This window comes from Macaca mulatta, chromosome 2, assembly GCF_049350105.2.
Source record: "Macaca mulatta isolate MMU2019108-1 chromosome 2, T2T-MMU8v2.0, whole genome shotgun sequence".
Classification (NCBI taxonomy): Eukaryota; Metazoa; Chordata; class Mammalia; order Primates; family Cercopithecidae; genus Macaca; species Macaca mulatta.
In genome coordinates, this window is record NC_133407.1 from 125,896,541 (window position 1) to 125,914,367 (window position 17,827).

Genomic DNA, 17,827 nt, shown 5'->3' on the forward strand with positions numbered 1-17,827 from the left:
CTTAGTAGGTTGCAATAATTTTCATGGCACGCTGTGAATACCTCACTCCAGAAAGTATCCAAACTTACCTGATAAACACAGAAGCTATATGTTAATAGATACACTGTTGCCAGAGATTCTTCCTCACCAGCCTGGTGACTCACAGAAAGGATCAGCTGTGGGCAATATGATGAGAAACGCAGCTATCACAGTAGATCTTTAAGTAGAAATTACCCACTTTTATTGGATGCTATAAAACAAATTATCAAAGTCTATCTAGATAACCTCCAAGTGTCTGTGATATATTCCTGATTACTGTTCTTAAAAACTGCAAGAAAACTCCCAAGGTATTCCTCAGTTCACAGCTAAGGCGGATGGTGACCTACAAAAGTTGGGCTCAACGTTGAAAGAGCTGGATTTGTCCCAACTGTGTTACTATGCAAACTTACACAAGCAGGGAGGTTAGCAGTTTGTCAAGCAACAAACAAATGCTATAATGAGCCTACAGTTATTATTTTCACACAACCCATTACCAACTTAAGAAAAATCCTTATTTGTAAATGTACACAAAAAATAAACAAGAATTCCATGTAACCGTGCAAAAGCTTTATTTTATTCCTAGAACACAGGACCACTCAAGGGTCTACTTTTCATCTTTCCTAAGTGGTAAGGGTATGGAACAGCAAAATCAAAGCTCCTATCAAGTGAAGATAGAGTACTCTGAAATTATGATGAATGTTAACGGGAGGAATTATTTCATCCGTTCATTCAAAAATATTTACTGAGCACCTGTATGTCAGGCAGTTCCGGTTGCTGAGGATACATCAGCAAAGCAGAGACAAAAATACTTGCTCTTATGATGTTCAAATTCTAGTGGTGGGTGCACTGGCAAACAAATAAATGAGTGATTACACAATATATGGATTGTTACTGTGTTATGGAAAAAATAAAGCAGGTGGAGGATACGGAGCCAGGAGGTGGGGATCTTCTTATATTGGAGATTAGAGGAATGGTTCTGTGAGGAGGTAGATTGAAAGATACAGGGAATCGAATCTATAAATGTCTGAAGAAGGGGCTTTCCAGGCAAAGGAAACATTAAGTGCAGAGGTCCTGACGCAAGAGCTACGTTTTACGTAAATATTCTGGAAGGAGAAAATTTAAAATATACCTTGGATTTTGGAGTCCTTAGCTCTTTGTGTTTTACCAGCAGAGCATCCTTTATAAAGAAAACAACTTTACCTCTCTTGAACCTTTTCTTCCTCTGCATATTAGAGAACTGACACTACCACGTACTTCAGTTATTTCAAGAACAAAAATTAAGAAATGCACTTTACAGCAACGAGATATTATTACAAAGAGCGCTAAATTAACAACCACGCTTGTCTCCTTGGCTGTCAAATGAAGCTAATGGTGCCCATTTCACAGGGCGTTGCGGGGACTCAACGAGATAACCAATGTAAATATGGCGACTGACACTCAGAAACCACTCAAGGGGTAATCCAGCAATACTACTGTCAACGCGGGGTCTACCAACAATGAGCGGGCAGGGGCTCTCGTTGCTCTGCTCAGTATGAGACGTCCAGGACGAAGCACCTCGAAGCTGCTTCATATGCACTCGCTGAATAAACCGACTGTAAATTCCACTCACTTTAGAGTACTTTGCCAAATTTTTCGCACTTCTACATTCTGCTGGGACATTCCAGCTTCTAAGGACCCAGCTTCACTCTCTAAAACTCTTTCAACATATGCAGGTCTCACTTTAAAAGGTCTTGAAATGGACTTACTACCAGACCGCCTTTCCCTAGGGTTCGTAAAGACCCTTCCAAGTCACCCTCCCGCGCGCCGCGTGCCACACGCCCACCTTCTGGTTGCCGCGACTACACCTCACGAACCTTTCGCGCCCCAAGGCGGCCCTTTATAAAGATGCGGTGACGTCACCGCGCGCCGCGCGTGCGCAAATATGGCAACGTGACCACGCCCTGGCCTGCGCTGAGGCCCCGGCGTCGGCGCAGTAGCTGGTGCCTTCCCGGAAGGGCTCAGAGGCGGGCTCGGTGAGTGGAGTCGGACCGTGGGTGGATGCCCTGACTGCCTGACGGTTGCGCAGGGGCCTGCAGGACCGCTGGGGAGGATGTTGTTAACGTAAAGAGCCAGGTTGATGATGAAGGTTCATGAGTCCTTTGGGTATAAGCGGGAGTTGGGGCGGCCGGAGGGCAGATGACTCTGAGAAGGTGCGGATCTTCGGTTCTAAGGGAGAATTTGATTTGGTTTTGTCTGAAGTGCTGATAGCGGGCCTCACAGAAAAGTTACCATGAACCGACTTTCCGGGATTCCCTTGGCGCTGCGTTAATTGGCCTTGTTGCAAAAGGAAACCGAGAGGAGGGCGGCGAGGATTGGCCTGCGGTGATGTTAGCTGAAAATATCTGTAATTAGACCCTGGAGGGCGGGCCTGTGAGCGATTGCTGTCCGCGGTGCTGAAGGAAAGGCAGCCATGCCTAGAGGAGGAAACCTAATGAGGGCAGGGCGGTGTTTCCGTTTTCCTTGGCCGGGTTCAGCGCCCTACACTCAATAGGCGTGGGCTTTCTAGCAGGGCTGGACACTCGGGCGGTGTGTCCATCTTTAGACAATCTTTATGGAGTGCATAGATGTTTAATTTCATAAAATTTAGGAAAGCTTCATTTCAGGAAGGAATTTTATTCCTCTTTTTCTCCCTTAGGGCAAGCACTTTCAGCTTATAAGCCCAACCAGATGAGTTGTCTGCAGTTTTGGAGGCCTTCAAAGCATTTCACTAGACCTCTGTCTGTATCGGTCCAATATCTTTAGCCAAGGTGAGCTTGCTCGTTGTGTAAAGTGTGCCATGAAAATGGGCTTTCCTACACTCCACAAATGAGAGTGCTGAGCAGCCAGGGGAAGGGGAAGGTATCTATCTAATTGTGCTTTTCCTCACAGTTACGCATGAAAAGTAATTTCCTATTTAGAAGAGAGATGGTAGAACTGGGCACTCTTCCAATAAAGGAAAGACCTTGAATTTCCAGTTGGTTCTCATACTTGTTTGCCTGCCTTTCTGTCTATGTGTGTTTGCACATGCATAAGCGATGGTGTTCCTGTGTTGAATTTTACAGAGCGGATTTTTTTTCTGTTGATGCAATAAAACGTTTACTAGTCTTAGTACCAGCTGCTTGTTTGTTTTTAATTCTGATTGAGGTTAGAGTCTAGAAAGAAAAGAGGCGACAATACGAAATATGTTGGGTTTACCTAATTCATGGTGTTCTTAGATAAAACTGGCATGCTGAATAAAAATGTGTTTAATCGCGTCCTTTCATTTTATACATTATTACATCTTAAGTTTTCTTTTCTCTTCTGAGAGAACCAATGGATTAAGCTACTAAAATAATCAAATGTTGCAAAGCTGAGGACATGTGGTAGAAGTAACTTTAAATGTTTTTATTCTTTATGACAGCTTTGATTAAAGATGACTTCCTTGTTTGCTCAAGAAATTCGCCTTTCTAAAAGACATGAAGAAATGTAAGTTTTTTTTAAAAGGATGATTCAGATATAGAAATTGAACTAGCTTTGTTAGTGAAATTTTGTATGCACAGGATGACTTAAAAATTTGAAAGCATGTCATTTTAATTTTCTGACACTTAAGAGGTCTTAGTGTTAGGGAATGTCCTTGTTTCTTATGAATAAGCAAGATTAAAAGATATGTTCTATGTATTTTTACTCTTTGTAAGTAATATATAAATAAATTTGCCCCTCCTCCCACCCCTTCTAGGCTCCACATTGGTATTTAATGGGCTTCTCTAAACCTCTTACCCAGGACTGGCTTCATGGGTATATGACTTATATATAGTCATAGGTCTTACATTTGGTTTAATGCTCTCATGCCATTGTTTTGCATCATTTTAGACTGGACCCTCAAATTGTGTAGCCAGTCCTGCTCTTTGTTTTGTATTATTCACTCTTTTCCTCCTCTCTCTGTGGGCTTTCAGGTTTTCCTTTTCTTTAATTAATTACCAGACGTTCTTTCCTTGGCTCATAAGATACTTTCCTTACCAAAAAATTGACTATTCATAGACTTGGGATTTTAATTCCACCTTTAAGACAGCCCGATGAAACACAGTGTTTCTTGAGAATCTCCACAGCTATTTGGGAAACAGTTTGACTGTTGTGTATACCAACTTATGTATCTTTTAATCATCTTACATATTGTCTTAAAAAGAACAAAAATGTATAAAATAAGCATTTGACCAGCAAGAAACTTTTAAAGTATATTATATGTAACAAAGTAGTTTGAAGATATTGACTTGTAATTTTTTACATCTTTCTTCAATTACTGTTTTACCTTGTTGTGAGTATGCATACATACACACAGCCTCTCACTCATATATCAAACCATCATCTTTCTCTTGGAAAAAGAGGGAAAAAATATTTTTATTGCTTCTTCAAACATATGGAAGTTTAGCACAATTCTAAATGTGTAACATGAGATTCAGGGGTACTGAAGTGTTAAGCAGAAGGTTTCATATAGCAAGTTATATCAATGTATGTGTGTCGGGAGGTATATATAACTATGTGTACAAAGGGATATGTATTACAGTTTGCATTTTCACCAAAAATTAAAACATATCTTCAACATTCTAAAATAATTTCAAAAGACCAGAGAGGCTAAAAAAACAGAAGCATGTACTTATGGCATATATAAAGAATATGTTAATGAAAATAAAAATGATTTTAACCAGATTGACTTAAGACTTATTGAACTACCTCAGATTTTTCACTGTCTTATTAGTTGACATAGTAATTGACTTTTAGAATAGGTTAGAGTTGAAGTGAGGTGTTATTAAGAAATGAATTTTTTATATTGGTCAAGCAGTAAAATGTTTGCTTTTAATTTTTTAACTCTATAATCTTCATTTTTTTCTAGAGTATCACAAAGATTAATGTTACTTCAACAAATGGAGAATAAATTGGGTGATCAACATACAGAAAAGGCATCTCAACTCCAAACAGTTGAGACTGCTTTTAAAAGGAACCTTAGTCTTTTAAAGGTAAGTTTCCATGACTTGAATATAGAAATTTATCCCACCTCCTCAAAAATCTTTTAGGTAAGTTTCATAATATTGATTTATATAATTTATTGGTTCTGAGTAATAAGTAGAATTACTAAAGCAGCATCTTTTTTAAAAGCCCATGTCAGTTAGATAAGTAACATATGTATCCTCATTTTTTTAAATTAAAAAAAAATTGAACTCTGTTTGCAATCAACTAGAAAATCAATGACTACAGAAGGAAGTGTAAGGTCACCCTTTTGCAAGAAGTAAGAAATAGAAGATGTACCTTTCCATCTTTCATCTTCTTTTATTTGAAAGGAAATCCTGAAAGGCCATAAAGTACCTATAAGCTATTGAGAGCCAACTCACAACTATCAAACATCATAAAAACAAGAACAATTTGATTTTGCCTGACTAGGCAAACACACAGAATTCATATCTATGATAACAGATTTCCCAGCTCCCTCTTGATGGATATGGAGGAGTGGTCAAAGTGTATGATTGTGCGGGGCCTCACCATTTGGCCAATGTGCCCATTTGGAGTAGAATCATATGTGTAACATTTTTGGCTGCTTGTTATACTTTGCTTCCAGAATTGTATGGCTTCATCCATAATTAAAACCCTAAAGTTTGCTTCCATTCAAGCTTCCAAGAGATCCTATGACTAAAACATTTGGTAGTAAGACTATATTATTTAAGTTATAAAGCAGTGTTTTCAGTTTTTTATTGTTAAATATTTTCATCGATAGGCATGATATAGTTATCTTCTGTCCTCACTAGAGGATAAAGGAAGAGGAAAATTCAGTTATCTTCTCAGCTTCTGGCAGTTTGATCCACAGTAATTTAAGTCACAGCCATAGTGCTACCAAAGCATTCTATATTGCCATATGTCTTACTTGCCCAATGGTGTTAGCAATATTTATTTTTAAATGGAAATATATAGGATAATCTGGAATTTGCTCTGAAAAGTTAGAAAAACTAAATTAGAAGGCTTAATTGCTACCTACCTGCAGCACGTGATATGATATTTAGTTTTCAAGCATTTTCCTTTTAATGAGCAAGTATTTGATGAATGCTTAGAGGGTCCTTACTGTTGAGCTAGTTCTGGGCAGAAAGTAGGGACAACAAAATAAGTATAAATCAGAGCTCTTGATATCAAGAACCCAGAGACTTTGTGTGATCAAACATTAAATTACATGGAATAGAGTCAGGACTACAGAAATAAGAATTTAAAAAATCTTTGAGAGCTAGAATATTCAAAAAGGTCTCAGAGAAGAAGCTAAGCCTAGCCTGTATTTGAATAGGCAGAAGGCAAGGCATACTGTTGGATTCTTACAAAAGAGCCAAGACCAGAAGACTGAATGACCCTGTTAATCCTGGGAGTGTGACTAACTAGCTTAGAAATTCACAGGAAACAAGGTTGGATATGTGTTATCGGACCAAAGAAGTTGAGACTTGATGTATAGACATAATTCAGTACTGAAAATGACTAAGCAAAAGAAAAATACAGACTTATGTAAGAAATAAATGAGTGGGTATTTAAGGAAGATTCATTTGCTATTTAGATGCAAGATGATTTCAAAAATGGAGAGAATAGAGTTCAGAAGGGTAGCTAAGAAATCATAGTCATACATATATAAGGAACATAATGAACCTGGTTTCACAGTTATGAGAAACTTCAATTTGGTATGATATTTTTCCCCTGATTATCAAAGTGAAATATTCCCACTGTTAAAAAAAAAAAAAAAATTAAAGGGTAAAGAAGACGAAATAGCATACCTTCCATATCATCCCGCTGATCTAAAATTAATATATTTTTGTATATTTTCTTTGAGTACTTCAGTAAACATTTATTGAGTACCTATTATATCACAAACACAGTGCTTGCTGCTAGAGATGCTGCCTCTTCTCTTTTTTTGCATTCTTTGAGTCATTGCATATGCAATTTTTAAAATCCTACTTTCCCTCATATGTTTTTAAACTTTCAAAAGAATTTTAGTGGCTCTACCATAGAAGTCATTATGAAAGTAAAATAAATGAGACTTATCCAGGCACAGTGGCTCATGCCTATAATCTTTGGATTATCCTTGGGGAGGCCAAGGCAGGAGGATCACTTGAGCCCAGGAGTTCAGGTCCAGCCTGAGCAACACAGCAAGACCCTGTCTCTAAAAAAGAGTTAAAAAAATTAGCTGGACATGGTGGTGCATGCCTGTAGTCCCAGCTGCTTGGGAGGCTGTGGCAGGAGGTTCCCTGGAGCCCAGGAATTCAAGGTTACAGTGAGCTATGATCATGCACCGTAGTCACTGTACTTGCAGCCTGAGTGACAGAGTGAGACTCTGTGTCTGGGGAAAAATAAATAAATAAGACTTGATTGCAGAATTTTGAGTTGGTAGACACTTTAAAAATATGTATATTAGATTCGATTCTCATCTAAAGGTATTCAATTTTTTTGCATTAAAACTTGTTTTCCTGTTAAAATAGATAGAAGTGGACCTGCTTTGGGTCAAAGCACCACCTGTTCAGTCTTTCCTTGACTGCCCAGCTGTGGCTTTAAGGAACTGTGAAAAACCACTGATCTGGGCTAATTCCTTAATTTAAAGATGAGGAAACCATAGGGCAATTACTCCTGATACCACTTGTTCAGGACAGGTTAAGTTACATCTAGGATAGGTACTTTAGAACTACAGCCTACACTTTAAAAATGGTTCCAATAAAACTTGAAAGCATTTCTGTAATAAGAGTACAAAATATGGATGACGTCTATTGACATCCATTATTTGACCTTATTTAGATCTTCTGACCAATATAATGAACATTAAAAAGGAATGAGCTTTCACTTTTGAAAAGGACAGTATAACACTAGCATTTTGGAATGATATGGTTATATACTTTAAAAAACCAAATTTGTTCTGAAAGTAGTATGAGTTAAGTGAAATTGGTGGATAAAAGATACAAAAATCAATAGTAATTCTAGGTATACAACTGGAAAATATAAGAAATCACATTCACATTAGCAATAAAATTCTAAAATACTTGGGAATGATCTTAACAAGGGGTTTGCATGATTGGTGTAGAGACAGTTATTACTCTGAAATGGAAGATTTAAAAGAAAACTTACAAGGAAACATGTGCCTTAATCCTGAGTAGGAAGACTATTGTTTTTTTAAAGACAGCTGTTACACATACCCTCTGAATTGAGTCTTTGTAAAAATTACACATAAAATTAAAAAACACAAAATTATTTTTAGATTTAAATAAGTTCCAACAGAATTCACCTTGAACTCAATGTCTGTAAATTCCTTTGGAAAACAGCAGGAATATAAAATATCAAAGAATGTATTTTATAAAGGAGCAGTGAAGAAGAGACCAATTCCATCAAATATTTGCACATATTAGTAAATGAATAGATATGAATGTAGGTAGTGAAGAATAGGCTTCAGTCAGTAACTATCATAAAAGATAGTGAACTTTGAAAACACAGGGTGGGTGATTTTTCCCTGTTAGTATTAGTAAAATGGAATTTATCTGCCTTTTAAGAACATAACAGAATTGGTATAGATTTGGAAGAGAAAGAGAAAATTGTGTTTCTATAAATACTGCCACAATGTAAGCTGACATCTCTCCCCATGTACCTACCATAAAATTTAGTTTTATCTAGAAAGGCTATTCTATAAGTAGGGCCGGGTGCGGTGGCTCACACCTGTAATCCCACCACTTTGGGAGGCTGAGGCAGGCGGATCACGAGATCAAGACCATCCTGGCCAACATGGTGAAACCCCGTCTCTACTAAAAATACAAAAAATTAGCTGGGTGTGGTGGTGTGTGCCTGTAGTCCCAGCTACTCAGGAAGCTGAGGCAGGAGAATTGCTTGAACCCGGGAAGCTGGGGGGTTGCAGTGAGCGAGATCGTGCCACTGCACTCCAGCCTGACGACAGAGTGAGACTCCATCTCAAAAAAAAAACAAAAAAGGCAATTCTGTAAGTCAACATCATCTCAAGAGTAAGCTCATGAGTCAGCTGGACAAACACTCCGGGGTGAGAAAGAATGAGAAAGTGATGCAGCCGGTGAGAGAATGCTTCCACTGAAGAACACCCTGGAAGCCTTCATGGGGCAGTTGGCAGTTAAACAGGGACTTCAACAAACTGCCACCCAAGATGGTTGGTGACTTATAGGACCCTCTCTCTCTTCTTTCCTTCTTACCTTTCTCACCTCCAATTCCTTGAAGAATACGTTTAATAAATGCTTGCATGTTCCTGTACCAATGACCCTGTATCTCGTGCTTTAGTATCTTATTTTTCATATCCCAGAAATTGGCCCTCCAGCAGCTTAAAAGATTAAAACCAGCCTGGCCATAGCTAGGTTCACTGTATATATTTATAGTGAGGTATTAGATTTCAAGTTTTGGAGGAAGTGGCATGTATAGGGATAGGGAGAAAAAGAGATCTCAGCATGTGACTTTCTGTGCTCATATTTTACCTTTCCTAATCATGAATCAACTCATTTAAACATAGCCTTCTCAGTTCTGCCATAGAGTAACATTTATACCATCATCCACACTGGGAACTTGTTTTTTAATTGTTATGAAGAGTTTCAAGCCTATATAGAAAAGGGAATGGAAGAATGTACTTACATGTGCTTATTACCCAGATTCAATAATTATCGAAACATGGCCAATCTTGCTTCATCTATATACCTCATCCCCTTCCCCAACCACTGAGTTTATTTTGAAGGTATTCTCCAGAAATCGTATTGTTTCACCTTTAGCTATTTCTGAATATATCTGTATTTTTTCAGTGTATATCATTAAATGATAAGGACTATTTTACTATTTTAAGCAAAATCACAATTCTATTATCAATAAGAAATTACCACTAATTCCTCAAATATTCAGAGTTCACATTTCTCTGATAAATCTGTAGGCATGTTTACATTTGTTTGGATGAGAATCCAAATAAAATCCAACATTGTAATTGATTGATACGTCTCTAAAAGTACCCCCTGACCTTTTCATCCACTTTTTAATTTATGTGTTAAAGGAATTAGGTCATTTGTCCTATGTGTTTCTCAGTTTGGATATTGCTAATTACATCTCTGACGTATCATTTTGCATGTTCCTGTATTCTCTGTAATTCCTATAAATTGATCTAGAGCTGTGCTGTCCAACAGAAATATACTGTGAGCACATATGTAATTAAAATTTTCTAGTAACCACTTTTAACAAAGTCAAAAGAAACAGATGAAATTAATGTTAACAACATTTTCATGAGGTATATACAAAATATTATTTCAAATGTTTCTACCAAAAATTTGTAATTAAATATCCCATATTCTTTTTCTTACTAAGCCTTCCGAATTCAGTATATGTTTTGCACTTACAGCACATCTTAATTTGGACTTACCACATTTTAAGTGCTCAATAGTCACATGAGGCTAATGGCTATCATATGAGCAGTGAAGTTTAGAGGCTGGATCAGATTCAGGTTCATTGTTTGGGGGAAGAACATTTCCATAATTCCTAGCTGTCTCATTTTGGAATGTTGGCAGTCATTGATGATCATTGCCTAGATATATTCATTAGAGGTTGCAAAAAGAATATTCAAATTCTTTTATTCCTTCTCTTTCAATTGCTTGTTATTTATATGAAAGAGAATCTTCCCCTCATCACTTATTTGGTTACACTGAAGTACAGTTCATGTAGGAAAAGGTATGACTTCTGGACACTTTCTCTATAGCTTTCAAAATCATAGTTTGGTTCTCTGGCATCCTCTAATGGTGACGAATAAGGTGGTATTTTGTTTTTAGTTTATCTGGGATTTGAAATGTTTCGATCCCTTGCAATTTTTATTCTTATTTATGCCTTATGTGTCCCATTTTTACTGTGGTGAAGCCTCTTCAAGTTAACTCCTGAATGTCTTTGACATTATCCTAACAGTCTTTGATAGTTTCCTTTCTTTATGATGTAATGAGTTATTCCAGGCTCATTATGTGCCTTTGCTGCCCAGACCTGGAATTGGCCATTGCTCCAAGAAGCCCTGGTTCCTTTTGGCAGGAAATATATTTAGAGCCCTCAATCTGGGTACTAAGAATGCTTATTGCAACTTGTTTTGTTATTGTTTAAAATAAAATACATCAAGAGCTTATAACAGTATCTCCAATTCAATTACACGATTGAAGATTTAACTTAAAATCGCTGATCTTACGCATCTACCTTCTTTTTCTAACACCGAAAATCTGTTTCCAAAGAATTATTCTATGATACAGACATGGCTATCACCAATAATATGATTACTGAGAATGGTTTTCAGTAAGATAACTTTTACAATTTCTTTTTGTCCCCAGGGTATACCCCCACAAAGGGTGTCCAGTGAATACTGTGTTCTAAGAATACTTGATGTAGCTCTTCTCTATGTGGTTATACCACAAACTACATAATAGTTAGATTTGTCACATTTAGTTTCCAATTTGGGGGGAATTGCTTTTTTATTTGTCCTATAACTATATAAAATTTTAAATGTTCTAGTGGCAAGTCTATAAGACAAGGGAACAATGTATAGTCAAGTAAGTGTCACCTCCCTTTTCACCCCCCTTTTTCCTTTCCCTCTGCCTGCTTCGGGTACCTTTTGAAAAAAAAAAGTTTTGGTTTATAATCAGGAAACTTTTACATCTTTTGTATTCATTTAATGAATATTTAATGCCTAGTACACGCCCTGCACTTTGTGAGATACTCAGATGCATAAAGGTTGTATGGGACACAGTCCTTACCTTGTGGTAGTATATAATCAAAGGAAAGGTTCTTATGTGGAAGTATTAGGGTATAACTGGCTACAGAAGGCTAGGATCAAATTGCAAAGTTGTTTGTTTGTTTGTTTGTTTGTTTGTTTTCAGTCAGGCTAAGGAATTCACACTTCATCCTCTATGTAGTGGGTACTGATGATTTTTTAAGTCTAGGGAAAGACATATGCAAAGTAGTTCTTTAGAAAAATGAATTGATCCCCTCTTAGGTATGGATGGAAGTAAAACAAGACATACTGTAGGCATGCATCATACAGTAAGTACTCCTCAAGTATTTGTTGAATGAATAAGTGTAATAATAAGGCCATAGCATTGGAAGTGAAATGGAAAGGCTAGGAGAGATATCCTGAAGGAACAATTTATAGACTTTTGAAAATTTAAATGGCAGGTATAAGAAGAGTTAAAGATAGAGTATAGAGCATAGGTATCTGAGGGAAGAGAATTCCTACTATTGTTCATTCATTATATCCTGTAGGAATAAGATGAGCTTAGTTTCATTTGGTTGAGAAATAAGGGCTAGGAAGAAAGGTTAGCCATGCCTCTACAGTAAAAGTTACTGAAGCTAGATAGGACACAGTCTTGAGAGAGAGAAGATAAAAAATATGAGAACAGCTGCCACAGATCTTAAGAAAGCTCACACTTAGGAACAAGGGGAGAAAAATTAGACAGCCAAAGGGAAAGAAAAGTAGGAATCAGAGGTGAGCATGTCTTCTAAGAAAGCAAATATCTCTTAAGCTAAGAAATAAGTTTTTCAGAGGCCTGATAATTTATAGTCAGAATACTGCAGAGATAACAGTCAAGTGTTTAACCATAGGCCTGCTTTACCAGGCCATATGTCTCCTACTTGTATCTGCTTTCCCATTTAGAAATCTGCTCTCCTATAAGAGATATTAAATATCCTTATTTTCTGGTCTTCAAGAAAAATGTTTATAATATTGTCTACAATGCTAGTGGCACCAAGATCTGCCATTAACAATAATCTTATAACTTCTTCGAGTAAGGACCATAATTGGACTTGTGATTATTTTATTTGTGTTTATTTGATTTATAAAGGTAAAAAACATTTTTCCAGGACCTTGTAACATCTCAATGTAATCACACAAAAGTTATTAGGCTTCTGTATCTGTCATAGCATCAGCATCAAAAGCTCTTTAGCGTGCATCTTAGCTATAAACTTCTGGTATGGGATAGACATGCTAAAAATCAGCTTTTTTTCCTAAATTCATGGCTTTTTTCCTTCAAATCACCTTCCTCCAGACAGCAGGTGCATTAATGGTTGTGCAACTTTGGGGAGTCCCTTTAGGGAATTTCCTGTTTTTCCCTTTTACATTTCACACCCATTCCTTGCTCCCGCCGCTACCATCTGCTATCTCTTTTCTCCTGTTCAGCATTGGCTTCTTCACACCCCACTCCCACGCCCTTTTCCATCTCTCTCCGTCTGTCCAACAGCCCTCTACTTAGACTGCTCCAGTGCTTGTACAGGAATCAGATAACTTTCTCTTTTCTATCAACTCACTAAGCTCAACAGAGAGACAAAATTTATATGGCCTGTGACCAAGGCCACATTGTGAACTTGACAGACATAAGTGGGCACAAGGCAACATGGGTGCTGATTTTGGGAGCGTTTATTAGACAACGCTCAAGTGTTCCACTAAAAATTTGTGGAATCCTGCATTTCTGGGTGTTTACTTCATGTATATATAAAGATAAGAATATTTACCAGGGTATGAATTAAGTTTAGTTACCTTGGTGTTTTTACAACTATAAGAGAAAAATACACATATCTACAAGTAAAACTACACATTAAAGCATGGTGCTTGAATGCTTTCAGCTGAATGACATACTAGCTAGCAATAAAACTTGCCATTGAAATTAGCTTAGAAAGCTAGTACTAAAAAGATCTAGATGGTATAATGAAAAGGTTCTTGTCACTAAGTACTGAGGTACCTCACTGAGCTTCCATTAAATATATGGAATATTTGCATACATATAATTTTTTTAATTGAACATTGAACAAATGAAATGTGTGCCATTGATATGCTATTTACATCTTCTAGAGAGACTAGAACTCTTCACTTTTAAGATTAGCACAGGGTGGGTCTGAGTATCTGACTGTTTTTGTATCTGAATATTTTATTATTTTATCCTTCTGGCTGTTTTTTAGTGATGTAAGAGCTAAATTAATGCGCTGAACACTATTATAAGACACTCTTTTTGCATGAATTACTGACATTTACTAGCTATTCAAAAGTGAAAAGGCAGAACCTAGAAGTACCACCTCCCCCACCTCTATTTCAAAATAAGAAATGCTGTATTCTTTATCTGAAATGGATTAATTGAACAATGATCAGTTTTCCTACCGCGGTGTGCCTCCATCCATTCAAACTATATCCAGAGAAGAGTGGAGGTGAGAGATTCGGGATATAGATATTGCTTGTACAGGTGCCATTTGTTTTATGTAAATCCACTTTAATATAAAATGCCGATATCTGTTACAGGATATAGAAGCAGCAGAAAAGTCACTACAGACCAGAATTCACCCACTTCCACGGCCTGAGGTGGTTTCTCTTGAGGTAAGCATCTTAAGGAACAAATGTAAAAAGAGAAACTCTATCTATCAGTAGCACACTACAAGTTAAACAATGGTTATATATATTTTCCAGATATATTTATTCAGTACATTAAAGAAGATATGCCTGTTTGATCTTTTTATGTCCACAGTACTGTGCTTTATACATAGGAGGTAACTGAGAAGTATCTTGATTTTTAAAAGTTTAGCAATTGGAAATTTTATAAAGATGGGGATCTTTTCACCTTGTCACTTAGAAACAACTATCCTGTTAAACCATAACAGACAATATGCGCTAAATCATGAGATGACAACACACCTAACTCAAATGCTTTTGCTGCTTGCTGATGTTAGAAGTAGCAGTTTAGTCCCTTCACCAAAAATTTAACCAGAGCTAATTAAATGCATATTATCATACAATATAGTATGGCTTTTGTCTGCTTTATTTTGTTCAGTTCAAGAACAGATTGGGAAGATGGTTGGCAAAAATAAACTATATTTGGTATATGAATACGTTTGTGATGAATGAGAATTTACTACATATAGAATAGTTTCATTTTGTATTTTTAATGACCTTTCTCAAATACAGGTTTTGCTTTCTCCCCACCTGGGGATTAATAGACTCAAAATTAGAGGCTGAGAATTTTCCCCTCAATTTTCTGTGTCATCTAGGGTAACAAAACAAGGCAGTGATCAAGGATACAAAAAACTCTGGTACAAAGTTGTATCTTGGACATGTCTTTTTCTTTGTCTGATTCTCCAATACCTTACTCTGGCCTATACAGGACCCACACAATGGGAGTTACCCCAGCTGCGAATGTCAGGGAAACTCCCAACAACGGGCCTCAGATGGTATTTTTCTTAACTAGTCTTGCACAGCAGGATGACTTTTACTTTAAGTATGTCAGGCTGTTTCTGAGACCACATGCATAGATATATAGACATATAGAATCCCTCACCATTTTCAACTTGCAGAACTGCTGTATTTAATGCTTGGAGTGAATATTTTTGTGTTTCTAGTGCTAACTCATTGGCTGAATTTCCAAAAATGAGATTGCTAGTGATGATCTAATATCAGTTGCCCTCCTATGACTCAGGGCTTTGGGCAGTTTAGTTCTCTTTGACCTCCTTAGGGCAGTCACCCAAGAAATCAAAGCTAGACACAACACGCAATGTTGCATGAACTTCAGCCTATAGACTTCTACAGTCAGATCAATAATACAACATCTCAACTTCCAAGCTGTTTGTATTAAAAATTATTAAATTATATTGACATTTTGTCATCATAAAAATGGGGAAAAAGTATAGTGGATATATATTTCCTACACAAGGGTCCAATGTATCTGATTCCTGTGCTATAACACACTAGTTGTATTTCAGTTCCTGATCTCATCCCAGGTCAAATCTTTTGATGTTAATCCTGAAGCATGATTTATGTTTAATAATTTCATTGTAATAATTTCAGTATGGGGTAATCATTTGGTTTGGGATTTGGAATACTAAACAAAAACATTTAATGGTTATATCACCATAAATGATACTATTGGCAATAATCATGAAGTTGGCCACAAGAGGGCGTGTAAAATCACAATAAAATTCTAAAACCTGTAATTCTGCCAGACTCTGGTTTTACTGAGAAATTTGAAAATTAACACTAGTAAGTAGCCAGATTTTTTTCTAAAATTAACATAAAATATTCTGTAGAGGAAATGCATTCTACGTATATGTGTGTGTGTGTGTATATACACGCACACACACACTTAAGTGAATAAACATTTAGACTATTATGAAGAGCCAAGTTCAATTGCTTGATATGCTTTTTTACTTTTGAATTTTTTTTTCCAGACTCGTTACTGGGCATCAGTAGAAGAATATATTCCCAAATGGGAACAGTTTCTTTTAGGAAGAGCACCATATCCTTTTGCTGTTGAAAATCAAAATGAAGCAGAAAATACCATTCAAAATGAGGCATAGCGATGACTTCTTCACGTGCTATTTCAAAAAGCCTGTTTAATAAAGCTGAATGTTAAAGTATATGTAGGTTATTGCAGGAACTTTAGGACTTAAATATGTTTATATTCTTCCATTATCTCCTAAGTGACAGTGAAGATATGAGAATTTACTGGCAAGTCTCATGCTATCACCTACTACTATTTCAAGGTCATGAATTTGCTTTCCTCCAAACCCATAGACGTGTTAAACACTAATATTAAAAGGTGGATTCTTTATTAATTAAATTATTGTCAGTGTTGTGTGTGTGTGTTATTTAAAAAAAAAAAAAAATTTACAATCATTCTCCTCTAAGCAGGTATCTTGGCTCTGGTTTTAAGTTTTTTAGAATCCTTACTTTTTAGGGACAACGTATAGGATCAACATGGTTCTTTTTTTTTTTTTAACCATTATTGTTTCTTTTAACAAATTAAAAGACAGTGACACCTAAAATAAACTGCTTTAGTAAAATAACGTATGAGAAAATAAATTCATAAGATTTTATCCCTCACAGATAACCAAACTTCTAAAAGTTCTGGAGACAGAAAGAACTGAACTATAAAACAGTCAATAAGTAGCCAGTTTCAGGAAGACTCAGACTTGGTTTGAAAAAGGATGTCTTTTAGAGCTGGGAATGGTTATTGGATTTTGACTTGGTTATTTAAGGATTGCCAGCCTTGTGAATGCACATAACCCCACTCTTGTCTTTTTATCTTTAAACTTTCCCTTCCCACTTCCTTCTATTTTCATTATTCCTGAAAAAACTGTCAGTCAGAAAGCGTTAGGTCACAACCCTAAACAGCTTTGAGATTCCTCAGTCCACCACTGCTTGATCACAAAAAAAAAAAAAAAAAAAAAAAAATTTATAACTTTCCAACTGTAGAGGCAACCTCTGCTAGTAAAGGGTACCTATGCTATATTACAATGAAATGTTTGTTTTAAATTTCAAACTGGTTTGTGTCTTTAAAAGAAGACAATAGGAAAAGCTAAATACACAACAACAACAACAACTATATTGAAATGTCCATTGTGCCAATAAGTTCCTTTAAACTACCATCTTGGAAATATCCTGTTGAGTGGGTGTTGGTGTGGGTAACAATAATGTTGTTTTCATAATATGTGCTGGCAGATTAGCACGCTTCTCTACAGTGTTAACAGTTGTAATTAAGGAATAAACAGCACAGGGTGTCAGTCCGATGACAATTTCATCTATAGTGTCACAATACAAAATGTCACAAAATATTAGAACTGTTATATAACTATAAAAAGTATCAGCTTAAAAGCTAAAAGCCTTTGAAAAAAGAAGACAGAGGAAGGAAGAAAAAAGAAAACTGGCATAGCAACCAGAACAATTTTATACCTTCTCAAGAATGTTCTGTCATGAAAATAAATTGATAATTTTTTTCTCTTACATTACAGTTTGGTTTCTAGCCATCCAGTTGATTTA

At 36.4% G+C, this 17,827-nt stretch overlaps 1 protein-coding gene across 5 annotated transcripts; it reads left to right on the plus strand.

Annotated features, from left to right (window-relative positions):
• Positions 1-1,984: 1,984 nt before the first annotated feature.
• Positions 1,985-16,628, plus strand: CEP15 (centrosomal protein 15). Of its 5 annotated transcripts, none has more exons than XM_015130483.3 (6): positions 1,985-2,207; positions 2,693-2,804; positions 3,437-3,501; positions 4,904-5,027; positions 14,321-14,395; positions 16,237-16,628. In XM_015130483.3, the coding sequence occupies exons 3-6, from the start codon at positions 3,449-3,451 to the stop codon at positions 16,363-16,365; spliced, it is 381 nt and encodes a 126-aa protein (XP_014985969.1). In that variant the 5' UTR covers positions 1,985-2,207; positions 2,693-2,804; positions 3,437-3,448; the 3' UTR covers positions 16,366-16,628.
• The last annotated feature ends 1,199 nt before the right edge of the window (positions 16,629-17,827 follow it).

Coding starts and splice junctions, on each gene's coding strand:
- CEP15 (XM_015130483.3), top strand. CDS start 3,449: ATGACTTCCTTGTTTGCTCAAGAAATTCGCCTTTCTAAAAGACATGAA. Junction 3,502..4,903: donor TCTAAAAGACATGAAGAAAT/GTAAGTTTTTTT, acceptor ATTTTTTTCTAG/AGTATCACAAAGATTAATGT. Junction 14,396..16,236: donor CTGAGGTGGTTTCTCTTGAG/GTAAGCATCTTA, acceptor TTTTTTTTCCAG/ACTCGTTACTGGGCATCAGT.